Source organism: Budorcas taxicolor, chromosome 5 (assembly GCF_023091745.1).
Source record: "Budorcas taxicolor isolate Tak-1 chromosome 5, Takin1.1, whole genome shotgun sequence".
NCBI classification, from domain to species: Eukaryota; Metazoa; Chordata; class Mammalia; order Artiodactyla; family Bovidae; genus Budorcas; species Budorcas taxicolor.
In genome coordinates this window covers 86,578,672-86,601,402 of record NC_068914.1, presented here as the reverse complement: position 1 = coordinate 86,601,402, position 22,731 = coordinate 86,578,672, and the positions used below count along the sequence as shown (strand labels likewise).

At 36.5% G+C, this 22,731-nt stretch overlaps 1 protein-coding gene across 1 annotated transcript in view; it reads right to left on the bottom strand.

The window, feature by feature from the left end:
• KIF21A (kinesin family member 21A) overlaps positions 1 to 22,731 on the bottom strand; it is a 154,461-nt gene that overhangs the window by 55,788 nt on the left and 75,942 nt on the right. The window contains exons 4-11 of the mRNA XM_052640567.1: positions 22,397 to 22,546; positions 21,126 to 21,260; positions 20,487 to 20,654; positions 18,539 to 18,654; positions 10,464 to 10,659; positions 9,887 to 10,076; positions 9,238 to 9,301; positions 214 to 417 (exon numbers count right to left, since the gene is read on the bottom strand). Of these exons, the coding sequence (XP_052496527.1) occupies positions 214 to 417; positions 9,238 to 9,301; positions 9,887 to 10,076; positions 10,464 to 10,659; positions 18,539 to 18,654; positions 20,487 to 20,654; positions 21,126 to 21,260; positions 22,397 to 22,546 (1,223 nt within the window). The remainder of the gene's footprint in view (positions 1 to 213; positions 418 to 9,237; positions 9,302 to 9,886; positions 10,077 to 10,463; positions 10,660 to 18,538; positions 18,655 to 20,486; positions 20,655 to 21,125; positions 21,261 to 22,396; positions 22,547 to 22,731) is intronic.

Here is a 22,731-nt window from a genome sequence, read left to right as displayed (position 1 = left end):
ATAGTCTAAATAAAATTCACTACCGTATTATTGTAATTAATTTTTTACATATAAGGAAGAGATAAATCTTTAAAAGTATATAATTATAATCTACATTAAATGACATTTCATTTTTTAATATGAGGTTATATATACTCATTGCAACTGCAAATTAAAATATCCTTAAAAGTGAGAAGAATAGAGATTCATATAGAAGTGATTTTATAATACTACCTTTTTTTCTTCTTCTTTTCTTTTCTTTTCAGCTTCTCTAAATCTTTCTTAGCTAGGTCTATAATCTCAATGGTCTCTTTATCTGAGGATACTATAGTAGGGGAGAAAGCTGATGATCCACTGAAATATGGTGATCTTGATGTGGCTCTTGTCAAGTTTTTTCGAAGATTCTCATTCACTGCTTCACTTTCTAATAATTTTGCCCTAGTGAATAAAAATATATTTCAGTTGTAAACATTTTATTACTGTGGTACATAATACATAAAATTTACCTCCCTAACTGTCTCTTAAGTGTACAGTTCTACAGCACAAAGTACATCCATACTGTTGTACAACCACTGCTACCATCTACCTTCAGACTTTTCCATCTTCTCCAACTGAAACTCTGCACCCATTTTATAAAATACACTATAACTTCTCATTCCCCTCTCCTCCCAGTCCCCAGCAACTACTATTCTACCTTTTATCTTTACAAACTGGACAACTCTACGAATAAATGGAGAACACATTAAATGAGTTGTTTTGCAAGCTAAAACATTTCCCAAGACGTATTTCAACACTGCTACAAGGTACAGCTTTTTTAACAAACGTGTTCATAAACATTAGTGTTTGAGATATTTTTAAAAATTTCCTGATTAAATCATTATAAATTTGAAGTAACATTCTGTGCTCAAAAGTGCCAGTGATAATTAGATTACTTGCATTCTGGCCAATACACACTCGTTATTCTGGCTTTGTAAACCCATCATTTAAACTCAAAATGTACAAGCAGCATGGTTCCCTTCCTTCTATTCCTTATTGATCACGCTATAATAACATTTCCAAATAGCTAGTCAAACATACCCCTAACTGGCTGAAAGATATCTGGTTCCTGAATATGGTAAGGAAAAAGACAAAAATCACCAAGGAAACCTGAGTCTGATAATTGAAAACATTCTTTTGTTTGCTCAAGTGGTCCTCACAATGACAGAAGAATAATGCATGTGCTGTTAGTAAAATGCAAAAACACTGAATGATGAGATCCTAAAAGAGCCTTGATTCTTGAGATTACAAGGGATTCAGAGACTACTCTAGGCCAGTTCCTTAAGTCCATTTATTTTAAACCACCATAAACATGATTATCTACCTCAATATAATACATTTCCCAGGTCAATTTGGTGCGAGGGTGACTGCGCACATGCTAAGTCACTTCAGTGGTGTCCAACACTGTGCGAACCTATGGACTGTAGTCCATCAGGCTCCTCTGTCCAGGGGATTCTTCAGGCAAGAATATTGGAGTGGGTGCCATGCCCTTGTCCAGGGGGCCTTTCCAAACCAGGGATAGAACCCACATCTGTTACGTTTCCTGCATTGCCAGGCGGGTTCTTTACCACAAGCACCACCTGGGAAGGCCAAGAGTGATTGAGGCAGAGCTAAAGGAGAAAATGCAACGTGCAGTGTACTAGTACTACCTATTACTACTAGCATGCACTCATCTCTGTCTCAAAACTATATTACTATGGACATTTGCATAAGTTCAAATGTTTCAGAGGAAGATGCTAGATTATTCGCAGCTACTGAGCTCTAGAAGACACAGTCAGCTCTGTGTTTTTTCACTGTCTACCAAAATTATTCCTGACACTGCTGCAATCAGCTAGAGACAGAATATACACAAATCAGTGAATATATTTTATGTGTTCTATACATTCTTTAATGAAATTGTTTTACTTTATATTCAGTGTCGCAACAGCTACAATGTTTTAAAATTGTTAAATATTTAAAAATTTAAATGTTTACAGTTGTTTACAATTTAAATGTTTAAAAGTGTTAAATGTACACACTTCTAAGTTAAATGATTTCAAAATCAATTTAAAGAAGATTCTGAATATAATGCTGTTATTCTTTAATAAGAAGTCAACCTAAGTATTAAAACTCCGCTTAATGATAAAAACTCAAAGTCAAAATTTACACTTTTTCATATTTTCAATATCTAGCTAGAGCCTGAGTACATAATAATGAATGCTAAGAATGACTGAAAATACAAATTAGGTATCAATAATGACCTGTTTTAATTGGTTCATTTATATAATAATCAGATAATCTGTGTTTATTAGTACCAGATTTTAACAGTTGCATTTGGTAAGAGCATATTTTTAATGCTTCAGTCCTGGTGCTAACAAAAGCTGAAACCCTTAGGGCTCACCTCCAACTCCACTAACCCCACACCACACTCCTGCTTTCTGTGAGGGCTGTAGAGATAACAGCTCTCTCTTTGCAATTTCTTCTCTTTCCACTCACCCACCCACACATTTGTTGCTGTCTGCATTTAATTAAATTGGAGACCAATCAGTGAGGCATAAGGAGAAGTACACAGGAAAACTGACAGTTCCATCTCAGCTTTATCACTCACTGAACCCTAAAACATGATGTTGTTAAAGCTTCCACTTTTTCTTCCATAAAAGAGATGAAAATATATACTTCTCTAGCACAGTTATGAGGATGATACACAATGAATTTAAAATTTATCAAGGGATATTTTTAAAAATAGTAGCTATTATTAAAAAGTTGAAAAAATATAATTATCTAATTGTAGGTGTTTAGTTAAATCAATTACAACCATGAGATAATCATGGAGCCCTGCAAAACTCATGTTAGAAAAAATATTTAATAGCATTTTAAAATGCTCCTAATATCTTATTATATTTCAAAGAATAGATAGCAAAGAAATATATACAATGTGATAAAAAATTTTACAGAAGTATGCATTGAAAAAAATAAATATTTTTTTGTGATACACAAAAATGAAACATCAGTTCTTAGAATGATGACTCTGGATGATTTCAACTTTTTTAATACTTTCCTATATTTTCAGAAATTTCTACAAAAACTTTAAACCTCAGAAAACTAGGATTAATTAGTGACGATTATCATTTCACAACAAATAATGTGATGTATAAGTTTATTAAAAGGTAACTAGTTATTATTTTATAATTAAAATGATAAGACTTAAAATATAAATATTTGCATGTGGGGCAACACATTGACATAATTTGCATTAAGAAGCTGTGAATGAATGCTGTCCTAAGAGAAATTATTGATTAAAATATGGATTAGAGTAGAATTTGGTAGATAAAAACATGCTGTGAGAACTTTAAATAGTAATAACACATTAGACCTTTATAGCATTTTTCAATTTAAGATTTTATACATCCTGTCCTTTTATTGGAGCCCCATAATAATTCTTTCCTCTTCATGAATTACAGTTTTGTCATGGCAAAGGGGCTTGTGTAACTCAATGAAGCAATGAGCCATGCTGTGCAGGGCCACCCAAGAGGCATGGTTCATAGTTCATGGTTCAATGTGGTCAACTGGAGAAGGGAATGACAAGTGGTGGTTTATTCACTAAGTCATGTCTGACTCTTTTGGACCCCATTGACTGTAGCTCACCAGGCCACTCTGTCCATCATATTTTCGACTCAAGAATCCTAGAGTGGATTGCCATTTCCCTATCCAAGGAGTCTTCTCTTCCACCCAGGGATCAAACCTGGGTCTCCCACACTGCAGGGTGATTCTCTACCAATTGAGCCACCAGAGAATGGCAGATCACTCCAGTATTCTTGCCACAGGAACCCCACAAACAGTGTGATAAGGCAAAAAGATATCACACTGGAAGATGAGCCTCCCAGGTCAGAAGGTGTCCAGTGAGCTACTGGGGAAGGGCAGAGGGCAATTACTAATAGCTTCAGAAAGAATGAAGAGGCAGGGCCAAAGTAGAAATGATGCGCAGTTGTGAATGTGTTTGGTGGTGAAAGTAAAGTCCAATGCTATAAAGAACAACATTGCATAGGAACCAGGAACGTTAGGTCTATTAATCAAGGTAAATTGGATGTGGTCAAGCAGAGATGGGAAGAGTGAACATCAATATCTTAGGAATCAGTGAACTAATATGGATGGGAATGGATGAATTTAATTCAGACAACCATTACCTTTATACTGTGGGCAATAATTCTTCAGAAGAAACAGAGTACCCCTCATAGTCAACAGAAGCATCTGAAATGCAGTACTTGGGTGCAGTTTCAAAAACGACAGAATGATCTCAGTTCATTTCCAAGGCAAATCATTCAAAATCATAATAATCCCAGTCTATGATCCAACCACTGATGCTGAAGAAGCAGCAGTTGAATGGTTCTATGAAGACCTATAAGACCTTTTATAACTAAAACAAAAAAGAGATATCCTTTTCATCAAAGAGGATTGGAATGCAAATGTAAGAAGTCAAGAGATATCTGAAGTAACAGGCAAGTTTGGCCTTGGGGTACAAAATGAAGCAGGGCAAAGGCTAACAGAGTTTTGTTAAGATAACATGCTAGTCATAGCAAACATCCTTTTCCAACAACATAAGAGACAACTCTACACATGGACATCACCAAATGGTCAATACTGAAATCAGACTGATTACATTCTTTGCAGCCGAAGACGGAAAAGCTCTACATAGTCAGTAAAAACAAGGCCTGGAGCTGACTGAGGCTCAGATCATAAGCTCCTTATTGCAAAATTCAGGCTTAAATTGAAGAAAGTAGGGAAAACCACTAGGCCATTCAGGTGTGACCTAAATCAAATCCCTTATGATTACACAGTGGAAGTGATGAATAGATTCAAGGGATTAGATCTGGCAGACTGTGCCTGAAGAACTTCAGTTTGTAGTATGGTACAGGAGATGGTAAACAAAACCATCCCAAAGAAAAAGAAATGCAAGAAAATAAAGTGGCATCTGAGGAAGCTTTACACATAGCTGAGGAAAGAAGAGAAGCAAAAAGCAAGGGAGAAAGGGAAAGATATACCCAGCTGAATGTAGAATTGGAGCATAGCAAGGAGAGTTAAGAATGCCTTCTTAACTAAACAGTGTAAAGGAGTAGAGGAAGACAATAGAATGGGCAAGACTAGATATGCCTTCAAGAAAATGGGAGATAACAAGGGAACATTTCACACAAAGATGTGTAAAATAAAGGATAAAATGGCAAGGACCTAACAGAACAGAAGAGATTAAAAAGGTGGCAAGAGTACATAGAAGAACTATACAAATTGCCTGGCTGGATGAATCACAAGCTGGAATCAAGATTGCCAGGAGAACTATCAATAAACTCAGATATGCAGATGATACCACTCTAATGGCAGAAAGGAAAGAGGAACTAAAGAGCCTCTTTATGAAAGTGAAAGAGGAGAGTGAAAAAGCTGGCTTAAAACTCAATATTCAAAAAACTAAGGTCATGGCATCCAGTCCCATCACTTCACGGCAAGTAGAAGAGGAAAAAGTGGCAGCAGTGACAGATTTTATTATCTTGGGCTCCAAAGTCACTGCGGATGGTGACTGCAGCCATGAAATTAAAAGATGCTTGCTCCTTGGAAGAAAAGTTATGACAAATCTTGACAGCATATTGAAAAGCCAACAAAGTTTCAAAGTTCTGTATTGTCAATGCTATAGTCTTTTCAGTAGTCATGTATGGATGTGAGAGCTGGACCATAAAGAGGGCTGAGATTTGAAGAAGTGATGCCTTTGAATTGTGGTGCTGGAGAAGACCCTTGATCATCCCTTGGACTACAAGGAAGTCAGACCAGTCACTCCCAAAGGAAAGCAACCCTGATTATTCAATAGAAGGACTGCTGCTGAAGTTGAATCACCAATACTTCGGCCACCTGATTCAAAGAGCCAACTCACTGGAAAAGACCCTGATACTGGGAAAGATTAAAGGTAAAGGAGAAGGGGGTAACAGAACATGAGATGGCAAGATAGTATCACTGACTCAAAGGACATGAATCTGAGCAAACTGGGAGATAGAGAAGGATAAGGAAGCCTGGCGAACTGTAGTCAATGGGGTCAAAAAGAGTTGAAAATGACCTAGTGACTGAACAACAATAACAACAAAAATTCTTTGGCACTAGTGGGCATTATCTCATTTTTACAGATGAACACTAAAGATCAAAGATGTTAGGTGATTTGTCCAAGTTCATACACTTAATAAACAGAATATAATAATAAACAGAATAATTTTTTATGCTTAATAAACAGAATAAAATTTTCAATCAGGTAACTCAATTTAAATTCAAAGCTTATTTAAGTTTATTCCATATGTAAATTACATTTACATGATAAATTACAGTACTGAGATTGTAGAAGAATACTCCTTATGAGTGTACCAAATAAAAGTTGGGAAAGTGGAATAAACTCAATCCATATCACAAAAGATTTGATCACAAACTGAACTCAAGGCCTAAGAGTCATCATTGTTCTCTAGATGACTTAGGCAATAGTCTTAACTCAAGAACTTAAAGAAAAAAAAGATATAAGATGCTTCTGTTAGCTACTAGAAGGAACAGAAATTATTTAGTCAGTTTTCTAGGAAATAGTGACACTAGTCAAGCTATTCATCAAATAGTGAGATCAAGCTTAGATCCAGTCTTAGAATAGCAGGATGGAAGACAGGAAATGTAGCCTAAGAACCAGAGTATGGACCAGCCTAACAACTGACCAATGCCAAGAAGATAAAAAGAAGCAAACAGGAGCAGAAAAAGAATCTTTAGGAACTAAAAGAGATTAGCTTTGTCAGAAGGAATGGATGATGGAAGATGCACTTTAAAGAGTCAGTAAGGACTGCAGACTGGTCAGAGAACAAGTTTTTGGCAGTGAGCAAAAAAGATCATTGCCAATCCAAGATGGAAAATATAAGCCCAGGTTGGGTTGCTGACCAGAACTATAACCTAAGGCCCCAAAATTCTCCATCAAAAAGGTAAAGTTTAGAAATATACAAACAGAATAAATTCAAACTCAACATTCAGAAAACTAAGATCATGGCATCTAGTCCCATCACTTCATGGCAAATGGATGGGGAAAAAATGGAAACAGTGACAGACTTTATTTTCTTGGGCTCCAAAATCACTGCGGACAGTGACTACAGCCATGAAATTAAAAGACACTTGCTTCTTGGAAGAAAAGCTATGACAAATCGAGGCAGTGTTATTAAAATTTAGCAGAGACATGACTTTGCTGACAAAGGTCCATATAATAAACGTTACGGTTTTTCTAGCAGTCATGTATCGATGCGACAGTCTGACCATAAAGAAGGCTGAACACCATAGAACTGATGCTTTCTAACTGTGGTGCTGGAGAAGACTCTTGAGAGTCCCTTGAACAGCGAGGACATCAAACCAGTCAATCCTAAAGGAAACCAATGCTGAATATTCATTGGAAGGACTGATGCTGAAGCTCCAATACTTTGGCCAACTGATACAAAAAGTCAACGAACTGCAAAGGACCCTGATGCTGGGAAGACTGAGGGCAAGAAGAGAAGGTGGTGACAGAGGATGAGATAGTTGGATGTCATCATCACCTCAATGGATATGAGTCTGAGCAAACTCCAAGAGATAGTGAAGACATGGGGAAGCCTCGCATGCCACAGTCCACAGGGTTGCAAAGAGTTAGACATAACTGAGTGAACAACATCAATTTGCGTATCTTTATTGCTACATCAGATGTGTTCTCATCAGTTTTTACTTTTTGAAGCATTTAAGGGATTTCTGCCTTATGGAGGCAGAAATAGTAGAAAAACTACTCATCTCTGTTTAAGTATCTCTAAAATAGCCACAGGAAGAGAAAGGGAAAGAGAGACAAACACAAGATAGAGAATTGTTAGGGTAGCTGTGAAAGATGATCTTTCACTTGATTATTTTCTGCATATGGATAGCAGACGTGAGTTCTGAGTTATTTAGATGCCCCGATGGAGCTGACTGTAGTTTTACTTCAAGAGAAAGCAGCTCAGCCAACAGGGCAAATCATGGAACCTGAAAATATTACAGAAATAATTAATGTTCCTGATCATCTTTCTGACCTTTATTCTCACAATCTGTGCTCAGTGGTCCCCTCCACATTCCCACAACAGGTGTGGGTGTTCCATTTACCAATTCTGGTCATGCCATTTACTACATGTGACTATTTATGTAAGTTGACCCACCTAGGCTGTGAACTCCTTGTTTATGTCATACTTGTTCAATCCACAGCATGATGCTTGACCTACAGTGAGTATTTGCTGTACGTGTGTGAAATGTGAGTGATGAATGAGCTTTATATGTACCAAGGGCAGGCAAATTATAGGGATGCAATAACTTATCCATAAAAGACAGCTGGGGAAGTATAAAGGAACAGGAATAATGGGAGATTTTAAAAATTAGGGATGACTTATTAATAATGAGCATTCCCAAATGGAGGGTGAGGAGCACAAGGAGGCAACTCCATTGACATGAATTATGCCTATCCTTATATAAGGTTTGGTAAGTTTCCAATTAAGGGTACAACAACTAGAGCAGTAGAAGAACACAGGAAGAAAATGTGAGAAGAAGAAAGTAGTTTGTGACATTATGTTCCCATATGTTTCATTATAGGCAATACCTATTCCCCTAAAGTTAACCTGGCCAAAGAGCTGACATATCATTGTGAATAGTTACAACCCTATGGACTGTAGCCAGCCAGGCTCCTCTGTCCATGGGATTCCCCAGGGAAGAATACTGGATTGGGTTGCCATGCCCTCCTCCAAAGGATCTTCCCAGCCCAGGGATCAAACCCACGTCTCACGTCTCCTGCAGTGGCAGGTGGGTTATTACTAGCACCACCTGGGAAGTCCTACACAAAATAAAACCAACCAAAGTTGCTTCAGTCGTGTCCGACTCTGCAACCACATAGACGGCAGCCCACCAGGCTCCCCCGCCCCTGGGATTCTCCAGGCAAGAACACTGGAGTGGGTTGCCATTTCCTTCTCCAGTGCATGAAAGTGAAAAGTGAAAGTGAAGTCGCTCAGTCGTGCCCGACTCTTAGCGACCCCATGGACTGCAGCCTACCAGGCTCCTCCGTCCATGGGATTTTCCCGGCAAGAGTACTGGAGTGGGGTGCCATTGCCTTCTCCGACACAAAATAAGCCCAACAAATAAATAGCAGCAATAATACTTCACTGAAAAACCCAAATATGTGCATTATATATTGCAGAATATAAACTATACCTGAGATCTTCAATTTCTTTAATATAGTTATGAATCATATTACTAATCTCCTCATTCCCTTCACCTGCAAGAAAAAATAAGGAAAAGGGGAAAGAATAAACTGGGAGATTGACATTGACATATATATATATATACACTGCTATATTTAAAAACAGATAATAAGAACCTATTGTATAGCACAAGGAACTCTACTCAGTTCTCTGTAATGACCTATACAGGAAAAAAATCTAAAAATGAGTGAATATATGTATATGTGTAACATTCACTTTGCTGTACAGCAGAAACTAACACAACATTGTAAATTAACTATATGCTCCAATAAAAGTTAATTTAAGAAAAAGAATTCCCTTTAAAATTCAACAGAAAAGAGTAAGAGAAAAACAAGGTTATGGAAACAAACAATAATGCTTTGAAACATAATTTAAACAGCAAATTTCCTGCCCTTAATTCCATGAGCAGAAAGATAATACAATGAAGCAAAGACACATTTCATTTCTATAAGAATGTATCATTCACAAATTAAACATTAACTTAAAATCACAGAAACTGATATTTTAACTTCAAATATTTCATGAAATTAAAAAACATGAAGAATATTTCCTGCCCTCCAAAAGTAATCCCTCACTCATTCCATAGCCTACACACGTACCTGCTCTGACAAGAACTTGGTTGGCCTGATCACTAACAAGCTGTGTGATTCTGGTCCTCAGTGCATCAACTGTCTCTTGCATGGCTTTAATTCTTACACGCAGGTTGTTATTTTCAGTCTGTAGCATTGCATTCTCATGAAACATGTCATTGATGCTTTCCACTCCCTCTTCGTCAATTATTCTTTTGCCCTAGAAAAGTCATTTCCTTGTTGGTTGAGATGTTCTAACCACGCGAGAGTTTTGTTAAAGGATACTGCAGGACCGTGTAATTCTACAAACAAGAGCCCTTTTGCCTTTAAAGCCTCAAGGCAAGAATTCATTTTCCCTCTACTACATCACTTCATTGAGCATGTCACTAAAGAATTTGATTGAGAAAGCAGTCTTTTGAAACAAGCGGCTGATCAAGTTGTTAGACTGAACGTTATTAAAGGCTACCCACAAAGAAAACTATAGAATTCTACCCCTAAAAAGAAAGATGCCACCATTGTGACAACAGACTCCAGAGACATATGTGAAAGCCATCACAAAAAGGTATCACTGTGTACACAAAATGCAAAATCAAAATCATTAACTTACTGTTTTATACTCCATAAGTTCCATCTGAAGTCGTGTGATCTCACTACGGAGTGCATTGATCTGCTGACTAGCTCTGTCCTGATTGACCATCACTTTGTTCTTGATATTTCTAGCTCGATTGGCATATTTCAGGGTATTTAAAGTTTCCATAAAATCTCTGTCTGAAGGGCTGACACATGCTATCATGATTGTTTGGCTGAAAGATACAAAAAAATAATTAGGTTTATAGATAAAAGCAAATATAATGGCAAAATAATCATTTTAAATACCTGTCTTTTGAATAATATCTACTCTTCAAGATACCAAAAGACTGATATTACCAAACATAAAAATAAAAGCAAATTTTAAAGCCACAATGCTACCTTAAGGAAAAAATTTTTTTTATATTGTCCCTTTTTGATACCTAATACCTTGAGAAAGAAAAAGTGATTACATTTATTTCTCATCTCTTTACAAAAAAATTTTGAAGTGATATTCAGAGAATAATTCTAAAATTTAATATACCTATGAAATGTTGAAATTCAAAACCCATTGCTTTCATTATCTGCTTAATATTTCAGGATTTAAATGTTTTCTTTTTTTTAAATCACTTGCATCCTGATTTTTTTTAGCAAAATATTTCACACAAAATTTTATCACCTGCTGAAGAAAAAGTACTTAGTATATCCATATGCTTCACAATATGAAATACCATTTGTGATTGAGTGGTCAAAGTTCCAGAATTTCTGGTTAGATTACACAGGAAAAATGTGAAACATTATTTTACAGTCATGATGAATTGCTTTATCAACCAAAGAATATTTTAATAAAATTCTTATTATGCCTAAGAAATTTCTGTCAATGAATCAGATGTGGAAATTCTAATAGGCACTTAAACATACTAACAATTAAGGATGTAATTTACCCGGGCTGGTCTGCAATTTATACCTATCAGTTCTAATCTATGGCCTCCCATCCTCCTGTTCCATTGTTGCCTTCTCCCAAAAATTTCAACAAAACATTCATAGTACCCTTCTATTTTTTTTCAAGCTTTATTTTTACTCATTTTAGAGAATATGTAGTAATGTCTCATTGTGTTTTTTCCTAATTTGTAAAAATGTTTACACAAGTTTTAAAGGTTACTTTCCATTTACAGTTACTATATCCTTGAGCCTATCTTATACCCAACAGTTTGCACCTCCCACTCCCCATCTTTATACTGCCTTCCCCTACACACAACTGGTAACCACTAGTTTGTTCTCTGTAACTGTAAGTCTGTTTCTTTTTTTGGTATATTCACAAATTTGTTGTAGTTTTTAGATTCCACATATAAGTGATATTATACACTATTTGTCTCTTATTTCATTTAGCAGAAAGCCCCCCATAGTTACCCTTTCAAAGAGGGTCCCATTCCATCTATCTTTATTCCTTTGTGAACTCTTGCTCATCCTTACCCTTAGTTTTACTATTATTCAAAATTGAACTTAGAGATCTTCTAGGCTAAGAATCCAACCCTGAGCTTGGCTATACTTTTTTCTCTCTGTTTCCTCATACCCTCTGCAAACCTCTTCTTTATGGATAATGATTATGACTATATTAAAATTTTATAGATCCAAACTCTTAGACACTAAACTGAGAGGAAAAGGATCATCAAATATTTTTTATTCATCAGATTACTTCATACAAGATAATTGGAACATATTCAGTTCAGTTCAGTCACTCAGTTGTGTCTGACTCCTTGACACCCCATGGACTACAGGACGCCAGGCCTCCCTGTCCATCACCAACTCCCAGAGCTTACTCAAACTAATGTCCATCAAGTCAGTGATTCCATCCAACCAACTCATTCTCTGTCATCCCCTTCTCCTCCTGCCTTCAATCTTTCCCAGCTTCGGGGTCTTTTCAAATGAGTCATTTCTTTGCATCAGGTGGCCAAAGCATTGGAGTTTCAGCTTTAGCATCAGTCCTTCCAATGAATATTCAGGACTGATTTCCTTGAATGACTGGTTTCATCTCTCTGCAGTCCAAGGGACTCTCAAGAGTCTTCTCCAACACCATAGTTCAAAAGCATCAATTATTTGGCATTCAGCTTTCTTTATATTCCAACTCTCACATCCATACATGACTACTGGAAAAACCATAGCTTTGACTAGACTAGGACCTTTGTTGGCAAAGTAATGTCTCTGCTTTTTAATATGCTAAGTTGGTCATAGCTTTTCTATCAAGGAGCAAATGTCTTTTCATTTCATGGCTGCAGTCACCATCTGCAGTGATTTTAGAGCTTCCCCCACCCCCAAATAGTCTGTCACAGTTTCCACTGTTTCCCCATGTATTTGCCCATCTATTTGGAACATATTAGGTCACCGTTATTTGTTTGGAACATATTAGGATTTGGAACATATTCAGTTCAGTTCAGTCACTCAGTCATGTCCAACTCTTTGCGACCCCATGAACTGCAGCATGCCAGGCCTCCCTGGCCATCACCAACTCCCAGAGTTCACTCAAACTCATGTCCATTGAGTCAATGGTGCCATCCAGCCATCTCATCCCCTGTCATCCCCTTCTCCTCCTGCCCCCAATCCCTCCCAGCATCAGACTCTTTTCCAATGAGTCAACTCTTCACATGAGGTGGCCAAAGTACTGGAGTTTCAGCTTTAGCATCATTCCTTCCAAGGAAATCCCAGGGCTGAGCTCCTTCAGAATGGACTGGCTGGATCTCCTTGCAGTCCAAGGGACTCTCAAGAGTCTTCTCCAACACCACAGTTCAAAAGCATCAATTCTTCCATGATCAGCTTTCTTCACAGTCCAACTCTCACATCCATACATGACCACTGGAAAAACCATAGCCTTGACTAGATGAACCTTTGTTGGCAAAGTAATGTCTCTACTTTTCAATATGCTATCTAGGTTGGTCATAAGTTTCCTTCCAAGGAATAAGCGTCTTTTAATTTCATGGCTGCAGTCACCATCTGCAGTGATTTTGGAGCCCAGAAAAATAAGGTCTGACAGTGTTTCCACTGTTTCCCCATCTATTTCCCATGAAATGATGGGACCACCAGATGCCATGATCTTCGTTTTCTGAATGTTAAGCTTTAAGCCAATTTTTTCACTCTCCTCTTTCACTTTCATCAAGAGGCTTTTTAGTTCCTCTTCACTTTCTGCCATAAGGGTGGTGTCATCTGCATATCTGAGGTTATTGATATTTCTCCCAGAAATCTTGATTCCAGCTTGTGCTTCTTCAAGCCCAGTGTTTCTTATGATGGACTCTGCATATAAGTTAAATAATCAGGGTGACAATGTACAGCCTTGACATACTCCTTTTCCTATTTGGAACCAGTCTGTTGTTCCATGTCCAGTTCTAACTGTTGCCTCCTGACCCACATATATGTTTCTCAAGAGGCAGGTTAGGTGGTCTGGTATTCCCATCTCTTTCAGAATTTTCCACAGTTTATTGTGATCCACACAGTCAAAGGCTTTGGCATAGTCAATAAAGCAGAAATAGATGTTTTTCTGGAACTCTTGCTTTTTCCATGATCTAGCATATTCGGTCCCCAATAATTATTCATATATCATGTGTATATTTATTTATTTGAAGTGAGAAGTTAAAATAATTTATGCACCTCTGTTGATGAAGAAGATAAGGTAATCCAATAAGAGTGATGATTATGCACACTAATTAGATGTCAGTACTACTCAAAGCCGGAGAAGGCAATGGCACCCCACTCCAGTACTCTTGCCTGGAAAATCCCATGATGGAGGAGCCTGGTAGGCTGCAGTCCATGGGGTTGCGAAGAGTCGGATACGACTGAGCGACTTCCCTTTCACTTTTCACTTTCATGCATTGGAGAAGGAAATGGAAACCCACTCCAGTGTTCTTGCCTGGAGAATCCCAGGGACGGGGGAGCCTGGTGGGCTGCCATCTATGGGGTCGCACAGAGTCAGACACGACTGACGTGACTTAGCAGTAGCACTACTCAAAGTGTAGTCTCCAGTCCAGTGCCAGCCTGGGAAATTCATGACAAGTATAGAAATTGAGAGTAAGCATTTTAGAAACTTTTACAACATTTGAACTTGCTGTAATCAATTAACTCATTTTATTGAATATCATATACAGCAGTTCAAGTGTTTTCAAACTCACATAATGGGATAAGCTGAATACAGTCACGTACAATATCAATCCACCATGACTGGAAAGTGGGAAAAGTAGAGAACTCTCCTTTACAAAAAGTACTGGGTTCAAGTGCTTAAGAATAGTGAAATTAGGAATGAGAGGAGCTAACATCTCTCACATAGGAAAAAGGTCACATATCAAATAAAACCCAAAATGTACAAATTTCAAGAACAGTTTTATGAAAAATGTTTTTAAAATGAAAGTGGTTTATTTTTATATAAAATCATAACTGTCTTAAAGGAAGTCATATAACTTAAATATATTGGGTTGGCCAGAAAGTTCCTTTGGTTTTTAAGTAAAAATTAAAAGACACATTTTTCATTTTCACCAAAAACTTTATTGAATGACATATTCAGCATTTTGTTCCACTACCTTCTGCTACTTTTCATGCAACTTCATAATTCCACCTTCCCAAAACTTGTAATCTTCTTGAGCCAAGAACTGTTCCAGGTGCTTTGTATAATCCCTCTAGGGAACTGAAATTTTCTGCATTGAAAGCATTTTGTAAAGATTGAGATAAATGAAAATCTGAAGATTCAATATATGGTGAATAGAACTTCCTAGACAAGCAATAATAGTTTTTGAGTGGTCATCACAGAAACATATGGTCTTGCATTATCCTGGTGGAAGATTATGCATTTTCTGTTGTCTAATTCCAGATGCTTTTCTTTGAGTGCTGCTTTCAGTTGGGAGCAGTACTTGTTGGTATTAATCACTTGGTCTTCCAGAGGAGCTCATAAAAAGGACTCCCTTCTAATCCTACTATATATACAACATCACCTTCTTTGAATGAAGACTGCCTTTCGTGTGGTTGGTGATGGTTCATTTCACTTGCCTCATGGTCTCTTCCATTTCACATCATTTTACAGTATCTACTTTTCACTGCCCATTACAGTTTGTTTTAAAAACAATGTTTGGATTATGTTTAAGTAGAGAATTGCATGCAGAAATGTGGTTAAGAAGGTTTTTTCACGTAACTTATGTGTAACCCAAACATCAAAGCAATTAACATAACCAAGACGGTACAAATGATTTTCAGTCTTCGATTTTGATATTTTGAGTGTGTAAGCTATCTGCTGCATGGTATAACATGGATCTTTCTCAATTAATATCTTGATTTGACCGCTATCAACTTCAACTAGTCTACCTGACCATAGAGCATCATCCTGAGAGAAATCTCCAGCACAAATCGTATCAAATCACTTTTGATGCATTCAATCAGACTCAGTACATTTTCCATATACTGCACAAATTGTTTTTTGCATTTCAGGTGCATTTTTACCTTTCTTGAAATAATAAAGCATAATATGCCAATAATGTTGCTTTTTTCCTTCCATATTCAATATTAAAATGACTACACAAAAATTCACTAACTTTGATAAGTTTTTTAATGCATGTTAATATGACAGATATCATGGTACAGTCTAATAAAATTATTTCAAATGAAGTAAAGACAACCAAGCACTACTAGAGCCATCTTATGGAAAAATTAACAAACCTTTTGTGACCCAGTATTAGGAAGTTCCCTGGTGGTCTAATGGTTAGGATTCAGTGCTTTCACTGATGTGGCCCAGGTTCAATCCTTTGTCAGGGAACTGAGATCCCATAAGCCATGCCATATGGCATAAATAAATAAAGTTATTTATCATATATGTTATAATATCATATTATATTATTCATCAGGGAGGAAATATATCACAATATTAACAATAGTTACCTACAGGTAGTAGAAATACGATTAGTTTTTATTCATATTTTATATTTTTCAGAGTTTTTGCTATAAACTTTTTATGTATTAAACATTATAAACATATAAAAGCCAAGTTGGTTTTTTTAAAAAGTCACCAAATTGTTCATATAAATATATGCAACTTGTTTCCACAAATTATCTTTGATCTAATTTTTCTTTAAGAGTAATTTGTACAAACATCACAAAATGAAGATGCTTTGTTCTCTAACATTTATACGAACTACAATGCTTTTGAAAGAGGAGACTAATCTCACGATTTTAAGAGGGTGATTGAAAATGGGACTGGGCTTCCCTGCTGGTCAGATGGTAAAGAATCTGCCTGCAATCCAGGAGACCTAGATTCCATCCCTGGGTCAGGAAGATCCCCTAGAGAAGGGAATGACTACCCACTCCAGTATTCTTGCCTGGAGAATTCCATGAACAGAAAGAAAGTGAAAGTGAAGTCTCTCAGTCGTGTCCGACTCTTTGCGACCCGGTGAACTGGGGGCCCCCAGGCTCCTTCGTCCTTGGGATTCTCCAGGCAAGAATACTGGAGTGGGTTGCCATTTCTTTCTCCAGGGGAGTTTACCGACCCAGGGATCGAACCCAGGTCTCCCGCATTGCAGGCAGACGCTTTAACCTCTGAGCCACCAGGGAAGCGAAGCCCTTAACGAACAGAGGAGAATGGAATTAGAAGAAAGGCATTACCACCCACACAGTGGGCTCAGACGATAAAGCGTCTGCCTACAATGCAGGAGACCTGCGTTCGATCCCTGGGTCAGGAAGATCCTCTGAAGAAGAAAATGGCAACCCTCTCCAGTATTCTAGCCTGGGAAATCCCATGGATGGAGGAGCCTGGGAAGCTACAGTCCGTGGGGTCGCAAAGAGTCCAACACGACTGAGCGACTTCACCTTACTTTACCTAGGAAATGGGTGAGGAACATCTGAGATTCTTTAGCTGTAGCTTAGATAAACCTCAAGAGGAATACAAAATCCATAGTGCAAATATCTTAGATTATTACAGGGCAAGCAAAGTCTCAGAAGTACTGAAGTATTCAAAAGTATTGATACTGGTAAGGGGAAGATGTTTACTATCTCTTCTTTGTTACAAAACAAAGCTATACTATAAAGTAAAGAAATAAACACAGTGAAAGGTTACAATTTAGCAAACTTTAATAAGTTATATTTGGCCTAAAAAACAAAAATTTTTGTCCAGTTACAATAAGATTCAGATTGACATTGAAAGTCAAATGAAAATATAGAACAGAAGAAATATGGACAAATGGAAGCAATACAAAGGATATGCTAGAAGAGAGATGAGTCAAGACAATGCCAGTATTACAAAAGAAGCACTATAAAAATGATACTGTTAAACTCTATAAAACAAAATATTATTTCCAAATCCATCCAATCTCAGCCCAAATAAATTCAACATTATCAAAATTCTTTGAATAATAGTTGTTCAAAGAGAAAATCAACAAGTTTAATTACTGGGTTGTTTTACAGGATCAGTTTGTATGTAACATTGAACTATGTGAAGACTGAATTTAAAAGCCAAAATGTTTTCACTTTTAAAGCCAATATGCTGATGTTTATAAGAGGAATACATTACCAAAAGAATACATTTAGCTAATGAAATGTATCAGGATGATGCAAAATACAGAAGAGGAGGAATATCAGCGATTCTGGAAAAGTTAATAACCAGCAAACACCCTATATTTCATTCAATTAATATTTTTAAAGTTTTCTAAAAATGTAAAAAAATGTTTAATTTTTAGGAGACTTGTAAAAAATTAATAATATTTAACTTATTTTTTTCAATTTCATAGAAGATAGCATTTTTCAACAAAATTTTACTAGGCATCAAGTATGTGCCAAGCACTCAAAACTGAAACTCTGTATAGTAGAGAGAATGTATGCCAAAGATTTCATATGCCAAGTGACTGAATAAAATACTTAATCTCTCTGAATTTTCTTATCTATAAAATAGGAATAACAATACCCACCTCAAGAGATGTTACAAGAAATATGTGAAATGACATGCAAAAGCATTCATGCACTCGAGGCACTTAATAGCTACTAGTTGCTCATTAATTTATTTTATAATAAATAATTCTTATAAATCACTTTTCAAACATTTTAAAAATAATGAATAATTTAAATCCAAGAATATGGAGGATAAACACTTCTACATACCTATTGCCCCCAAGAGAATCCTGTAGTAGTCTTGTCAGCTTAGAATCTCTATAGGGAACATGAGTGGCCCTCTTGCTCTTGTCTCCCAATGCACTTATTACATTGCCAAGTGCCAACTAAAAGGTAGAAAGAGAGAGAGGAACATGATAAAAATGTACTAATTATAACATTTTAAAATAATGAAATCTTATAGAAAATAATACAAAGACATGGCAGAATTGAGACCAGTTCTGTTTGGTTTTACTTTACATTTGTATTTTGAAATACAAAGTAAACTTGAAGCTTTCCATATAACTACTAAAAACTGACACCAATCAAAATTTAGTGCTATATAGATATCTATAACTCACAAATACTAAAACATCTATGAAGAGATTTTCTTTAGAAATAGGAATGTTATAAGATTGATGACTTCTAAACCATTCTTAGAATTATCAGAGCATCATGAAGTGTCTCTCACAAAACTGCCAATTCATGTTGCAAATTCTTCTCCTCAGCTCTATGATGAAATAAACTGCTAGTTTCACAATTTCATGGAACTTTCTTTTACTATAGCTTCCTTATATGAAAACAAAATTTCTTTTAACCACAATAAACATATCAGTATGGTATCTCTGAATAAAGTATTATTAAGTACAGCAGCACTTAGAAATTCAATGAATCTATGTACTAAGCATCCAATATTTAAGAAATTAAGTCAAATTGTAGAACTCTTTAGTCCCTCCTCCTGCCACCCACTTCTACTTTTCCTGGTCACTAAACTAGCACCCACAGCATAAGCATTTTTCTAAATGCTTGCCATACTCGCCCGTAACCATATTTTTGTTAGAGCTAATGGATGCTGCAGAGAGTGCATCAGCATCACACTGTGTCTTAGTCCCCTTTTCTAGAGTCTGCAATTTTAGCCACTGGTCACACTGTACCTCGACCATGCATCTGAACATGTTTCAATAGCCTGAACAAGAAAACTGAGCAATGGCTTTTGTCTTTTCCAAACAGCACAAATGTAAATACCATATCATGATTTTATATCTCAAGAAATTCAAAACAATACACAAAGTCCAGGATCCTGCTCACTCACTCCTCTGACCACAGTATTCAACCATATGGTGGAAGCATCAGGATGCATGGTTGGAAAGACTGGCTCTCTCTAATCGTCTCAGCTGATAATATCCCACAGAAGAGTTATAATCATGTAACAGCAAACATTGGGCAATGACCAAAAAAAGGACCATATGCTTGGATCCCCTGCTCTAGGAAGAAAGGGAGAGAGGCAAAGCAGAAAACACCTGTCCTGATGCTGTCAGCATCACAGAAATTTACAATGCCATTACTTTTAAGCAGGAACAAAGAACCACTTTTATAATGAAATCAATAAGAAAAAAAGATTACATAAAAATTTGGTTCAAAACATTTTCTTTCAGATAATAGAAACTTTAGGCTAACTCCAACACAAGATGTGTTCCAGTCAATCAAAAACACCACTAGATGGCAGGGTATTAAAGTTAATTCCTAAAATGAGAAAAGTTATCATTCTGAAATAATCATTATTAAATAACATGTTATTATAATTTCCAAAATAAAGTCTGTCATAAAAATGTTAGCATAAAACTACTTTAAAGGTCATCCCACATAATATTTAATATTGAGTATATGTTTTAAATTTGAGAATTTTAAAATCATTTCTATTATATATATATATCTTATGCACACATCATAAAACTTAATCCAATTAATTTTTTATACTTGAAGAAAACTTACAATGTGAAAAGGAGAAAAAAGTTGACAGCCTGACATCAAAATTCAATGCATTACTCATAAGTTTACAGTAACTTTCATTTTTCAGCTCAGTGTATGAAGGATTTCCACTTGGGTATTATATATTATAAAATGGAAAAGGATAATAAAATAACCCTGATATATTCCCAGCACAAAGTCTTAGTCTTACAAGTCCACAGTTGATGGAAATGCCTTCTTTTGCTCTCTCGCCTGTAGCTCCAGTACGCTTCAGTCTTTCTGAACCTGCCAGATCAACAAAATGGAACTTTGCAGTCAGAGTTTCAAATTCATTCATCTGTGATGATTCAGAAATCACTTTATTATCAGTTGCACTTTCCTGTAATTGAGGAAAATAATTGAAAATACCTTATTAATGTGACACTAAATATCCTGCAACCCCATCTTGCCTTCATTACTCATATAGCCAAGTATAGGCCTGTAGTCAAATAAATATAAGCACAAAAATGCCTGTTGCAACTAGAAGCTTAGACAAAGTTAGATCAAAGAGAGCTATCAACTGAGGCTTTGCTTATATCAAAGAGAAATTTGTAGCATACAGCCCTCAAAAACAAAAAGGGTCTCAAGTAACTAATCCATCACTGTACTTTCTGGCTACTGCAGACAGAGAGTCAATTTTTAATTTCAAAATTTTATACGGCTGGCCAGCTTTAGCTTAAATAAATCCAGGGACATCTCGTTAGGAAAAGGAATGATTAAACAAACTAAATTTGACACAAATATTCTCTTTGATATCATGTGATTTTATAGAAATGAAATCTGAAAGTTTAAGACATTAGAACTAACTCACAGCATCTATTTGGGGACACATTCTGGTTTGACACAAGTGAATGGTAAAAATGGCATGTGAACGAGAGCTCTGAACATTCATTTGGGTACTAGCAGTTGTCCGAGATAAAGCACCCAGCTTCAAACACTGCATCATCTGGAAAAGGGAAAGAAAGAGGGGTTTTACTTGAACAATACTTAAACTAAATCTACATAATCATAAGTCTGAGCTACTGGTTAAAATTCATCATATTAAAAGATGTACAAGAGGTAGACTGTCTTATTATTTTATTTATAGGCACTTTTTGACCAGAAAGTATAATAGTGTTTGTTTTTGTAAATAGGAGAAAACACTGAGATTCCATTGTTTGCCATTTGCTGCTGTCTGCAGCTTCTATCAAAACTATTACAGTATAACACTTTGGAACAAACTAAGCAATAACCTGAATTACTCAGGCTCTTCTGTATTTTCTTATTTGTAACTTTTTTTCTTTTTGACCACTCCATGTGACTTGCAGATCTTTGTTCCCCACCAGGAACTGAACTCAGGGCCAAGGCACTGAAAGCACTGAGTCCAAAACACTGGGCTGCCACAAAACCCCCCAGAGTAAGTTTTCCTAACAGTCCCTCTTTAGGAGCCATAATACAGGGCTACACGATGTTGTTTAGCCACTGTCCTGTCTGACTCTTTTGCGACCATGAACTGTAGCCTGCCAGGCTGCTCCTCTGTCCATGGAATTTCCCAAACAAGATTACTGGAGCTGGTTGCCACGCCCTTCTCCAGGGGATCTTCCTGACCCAGGGACTGAATCCACGTCTCTTGCATTACAGGTAGATTCTTTACCACTGAGCCACCAGGGAAGCCCCACAGCCTCCATGTGATATAGCAAAAAGCACAAAGGGCTGTGGTCTCATCCTTCACTTTGAATTATCTAACCCTCTTTTTCTAGGTGTGAAAGGAAACCATATATATAATGCTTTACATTCTTTAGATGTTATGATAAATGCACTGACTTTATCACAACTGTGACATTTTTAATAATAAAATCCTGGAAAAAATGATGAAGATAAAATTTTACCTCAATGCTACTCTTTAGGATACAAATTTCATATGGTGAGCAGCAAAGCTATTAAACAAAGCCAAATGTGCTCTAATATTTTCCTTTGGCCATGCCTTGAAGCTTGCAGGGATGGAACCCATGCCTTCTGCATTGAGAGTGCAGAGTCCTAACCCTTGCACCACCAGGGAATTCCCCCAAACATGCTCTATTTTAACTATAACATAAATGTCACCTCGGATTCTGTATTCACTGTACGTGTTGTGACGCCCACAGTATAAATTCCTCCAGCTGAATCTTCATGAATCTTTATATTTGATTTTTTAGTTTTTGCATCAATATCACGAGTAGTATCAAATAAGTCAAGAACCTCTTCATTATATAGCTATCAAAAGAAGTAAGTTTAACGTTAGCCAAAATTGCCTCATGGCTGTAATAACACATATTGCATGTTATCTTTGAAACATATCTTAAAAGCTCTTCTAAATGACATATTTATTCAAAATAACACATAAAAATGACCACAGATAAAAATAAATGCCAGATTTCTTTACAAGGGTAAGAAGAGTA